Here is a 3855-nt window from a genome sequence, read left to right on the forward strand (position 1 = left end):
AACTATAAATATACAGATAAGAATGACTTCTATGCAATACACAGGGGTGGTCTGGCACATAGCCTCATCTCATACAAGGAAATCAGTGGCATAGAAGGGAGAAAAGATGTAAAGTGACTGAGTCATGACTATAATAGAATATAACCTAGGGAGTTTTTTCTTTAATTAAAATGTTAGAGTGATATACTTTAAAAAAAGAAACTCTGGCAACTGCCTTGATATTTGAAAGATAAAAATCAATAAAAGCTTTGGCTGCCCAGTTCTAGGCAATAAAAGAATTTGAGATGTTGGAAAGATAGGTACAAAAGAACGAAAGAACAAAAGAATGAATGAACGAAAGGAAGGAAGGAAGGAAGGAAGGAAGGAAGGAAGGAAGGAAGGAAGGGAGGAATCCTAGATTCAGGGCTCAGAAACTTTTAAAATGAGGAACCCTGAGGTGTTGGGAGAGACGGAGGGGGGNGATAAGTCTTGCTGAGGTGGGCATGGGCACAGGAAGGGAGGCAGGTGCAGAGGCAGCAACTGGGCTACAGAGCAAAGCAAATGGCTGTGTGTTCCCTCTGGTCTGTGTGCCCTAAGATTGCTGAGCCCTGGTTTACAATTTAACTAGCCCTGGGAGTTATTTTTTGAAATCGGAATGATTAACCAGGCATGGCGCTCAGTCCCAAAGACAGGACTCAGGACTGAGGAGAGGGAGAGGAAAAGAATGGAGGGGAACAAGAGGGACCAGCTGCACATGGGGAAAACAACAGAAAATGAAACCGGTGTTGGAATGATGGTGGTGGCTCTGTGACTCCACCGGGTGTCCCTACAGTGTGATGTTTTTCTACTGCAGTAAACATGGTAGAAAATTGAGACAGGCACCTTTTCAATTGGATACAAGCACCTTTGGTGTCACCGGGCCTTGTCCACACCCCTGGGTCTTAGGATGGTTCTGCCTTTTATTTAGAATTCTAAGGAGCCCCAAGGGAGTCACAGCTGCCTATCCTATTCCAATGCCTCAAATGGATTTGAAAGTACCCCAAGCCTAAATTCATGTTCACAGGGACAACAACTGGCCTCTTATATGTACTTAACACTGGGAGGAGGCATGAGTGCCCAGTTATTTTAGTACTGGTGGTCTTTACGAAGGAATGCATGAGAATGCAGATAGAGCTCAGGAACTTCCCTGGTTTATCAGTATGCAGTCCAGATTTGGTTCCCTTTACTATTCTTACATATTCCAGAAGCCTAAAGCACCATCACTCATGGAGGTGGCATCTGGGTAAGAGAATTAGTTGGGACCTCACAAAAAATGTGAAATTCCTAGTCATTGACTCTGCTTAGAACTTTACTAATCATTCTTTTCAAGGAAGCTGGAGAAATCATTCCTTGTTACTAACAAATTCACGGCAAAGTCCTTGTCTACTGGCCAACAAATACTATCTGGAAAATCACCCTTTGGCAGACAAGGAGAAAGTTCCATAACTTATCTTTGTGCACTTCAAAAGAGTACCAGGAACAAGCAAGCTATAAAAGTCAACCTCTCTAAATTCATTTAGAGTTGGTTAACCAAAGCAGCATTGTCTTATAATCAGATATTAAAATTAACATACATATACACACACACAAACTAATAATGCTAAATATTGTAACAGGAACAGGATAACATTTGAATTGAATTTTCACAGTCTGGAAAACAGCATTACTATTTTCCTTCTGGCTTTCCTTTCTGTGTTCAGAAAAGCAAAGCCCCTTAGTTTACACTTCATCTTCCACCAATGACAGAGTCAAAAAAAGTGACTTGGTCATGAGTTTTCTGCAGGCCAAAGGTCAGGACGGTTGGAATTTTTATTGCATAGTTTTCAGTGATTGCATATTTTCTCACAATTATGTTTTAAACTAAAAAAAAATTTAAAGAATTAAAACCTAGCAATCTTGCTTACTCTCTCATGAAATCTTTCTAATGCAATATCACAGAAGCCTAACTGTATTTTCTCCTAAAGAGAAGATTAAATTCCAGAGATTATGTAGTGCAACTGGTTAACTTATAGGAAATAGACAATACACTAATATAACTTCACCATCCAAATATGGGAAATGTGTTTTGGGTACCCAGTTAATAAAATACATCCATGGTCTGCAATGTCCTTCCTGTTTTATATCCAGCACAACCCTGTGATTCTAGTTGAAGAGAATGGAGTCAGGATCTTGGTTCGCCATCTGTGCTATATGCTTTAGCACATCCTTTTTGGTAATGATTCCAAGCAATCGCCTAAAAGACAAAACAAGGCAACAAAACAAAAATAAATTGGTAGCTAACGTTCTCAATGGTGACACTTTTCCTCCTCAGGCCTTTCCAACTTTGTCTTTAAACACTAACTGCACTTACAGTGTTATGCATGCCAGGCAAATGGGATGGCGTGTGGGTCCCTAAATGAGCTGCAGGCATTTCTGCTTCATGTCTCACACCTTGCTATTTCCTCTGCTTTAAATATTCCCTACATATCTGAATCTTATCTTCTGCCACCTAGTTCAAACGCTGCTCTTCCAGAACCCCTTCCTGATCCTACAGGCCAGCAATGGCCATGACCCCCTTACAGCAACGGCATGATCTGCACACTTTTCTTGTTTGCTGTTGTGGAATGCGTGCTCCTGTGTCCTTAGGTTCCCTGTGACATTGCACACTCCTTGAGGGTAGAGAAGGGCCTTATTCATTTTTATGTCTCTGTGGAGTCTAGTGGAATACCTCCTGGCATGAAGTTGGGGATTCAGTAAATGTTGAATGAATCAGTTAGGGAAAGTCCCCTTGCTGATTTCAATCCTGCAAGACATCTGTTACAACATTTAGAAATTTTAGAGAGTGAAATTCTTACATAATTGCTGGATTAGCATACCATGTTTAGAAAAAAAATCCACCTTTCTCCTCAACCTCCCTTCTTTTCCAATAAAAATAGCAGGGCTTCCTTAACTGCATAAGAAATATCCTTGAAAGAAAGAGCTTTGGCCTTGGGAGTCAGAAGAGTTGTGTTTAAAGCCCCTCTCTACTATATACTGATTGGGAGCTCTTCTGTAAATCTCTAAACCTCACTGAAACTTGGCTTTCTCATCCTCCAATGATAAAAACACAGTTATTATAAGGACCAAATACTATACGTATAATACCTAATACCATTATAATTTCAGTGCTGTCTCTTCAAAAGGACACAACTGTTTCCTTTGTAGGGGAGGGACCATGTTATTTATAATGTGCAGCTAGCAGTTCACATCTCTCAAGCACACTTTCATCCCCAAACTCCTTTTCCATTAATCATGACAATAAAAGAAATACATCTATCTTCATCTTGGAGATNAAAGGCCCTATACGTACTACTAATGTTCAGATGAATTGGGTTCTTCTTTATCTCTCTACACTCTATCCTCCCACAATCCAATTTGCCTTCACCAAAGAGCTCTCACCCATTATGCGTAACCAAGCACTGCCGCAGTCCCAACTTGCGGAAGATATCCACTACAATCTCCATGGGTGTAAGGTCAGTCACAGTGAAGGGGCTGAGATCCAGGATATTCCGAAGCTTTAGGGTGGGTGGTGTGTATGGTGGCATTGGAGGAGAATGCTCAGTGAAATAAATGATGGAAGTGCTCACAACTCCATCCTGTTTTTTGCGAGCATTTTCTATTTGAGAGGTAGGAAAAAAGAAGTTGAAAATGGAAGTGCCAGTTCTATCCTTCTGGCCCCTCATTGGTCCCGTCCTCCCCCATTTTGCACATATTTATTTTATTTCCTCCCCCATTTTGCACATATTTATTTTATTTCCATAGTGGATTCCATTATCCCGTTTCTGAAATCCTTACCGATTGAAATGATGAGATCTCTTC

The 3855-nt window shown here is 40.7% G+C and overlaps 1 protein-coding gene across 3 annotated transcripts in view; it reads right to left on the reverse strand.

Moving 5' to 3' along the window:
- Window positions 1–462: 462 nt before the first annotated feature.
- Window positions 463–3855, reverse strand: part of CLCN5 (chloride voltage-gated channel 5) — a 42156-nt gene continuing 38763 nt past the window's right edge. For all 3 annotated transcript variants that reach the window (XM_077753053.1, XM_077753051.1, XM_077753052.1), the window contains 3 exons: window positions 3832–3854; window positions 3436–3652; window positions 463–2251 (listed from right to left, as the gene is read on the reverse strand). In XM_077753053.1, coding sequence (XP_077609179.1) covers window positions 2161–2251; window positions 3436–3652; window positions 3832–3854 — 331 coding nt within the window. In that variant the 3' untranslated portion in view covers window positions 463–2160. The remainder of the gene's footprint in view (window positions 2252–3435; window positions 3653–3831; window position 3855) is intronic.

The sequence above is a fragment of the Crocuta crocuta genome, unplaced genomic scaffold, assembly GCF_008692635.1.
Source record: "Crocuta crocuta isolate KB4526 unplaced genomic scaffold, BGI_CrCroc_1.0 scaffold601, whole genome shotgun sequence".
Lineage (NCBI taxonomy): Eukaryota > Metazoa > Chordata > Mammalia > Carnivora > Hyaenidae > Crocuta > Crocuta crocuta.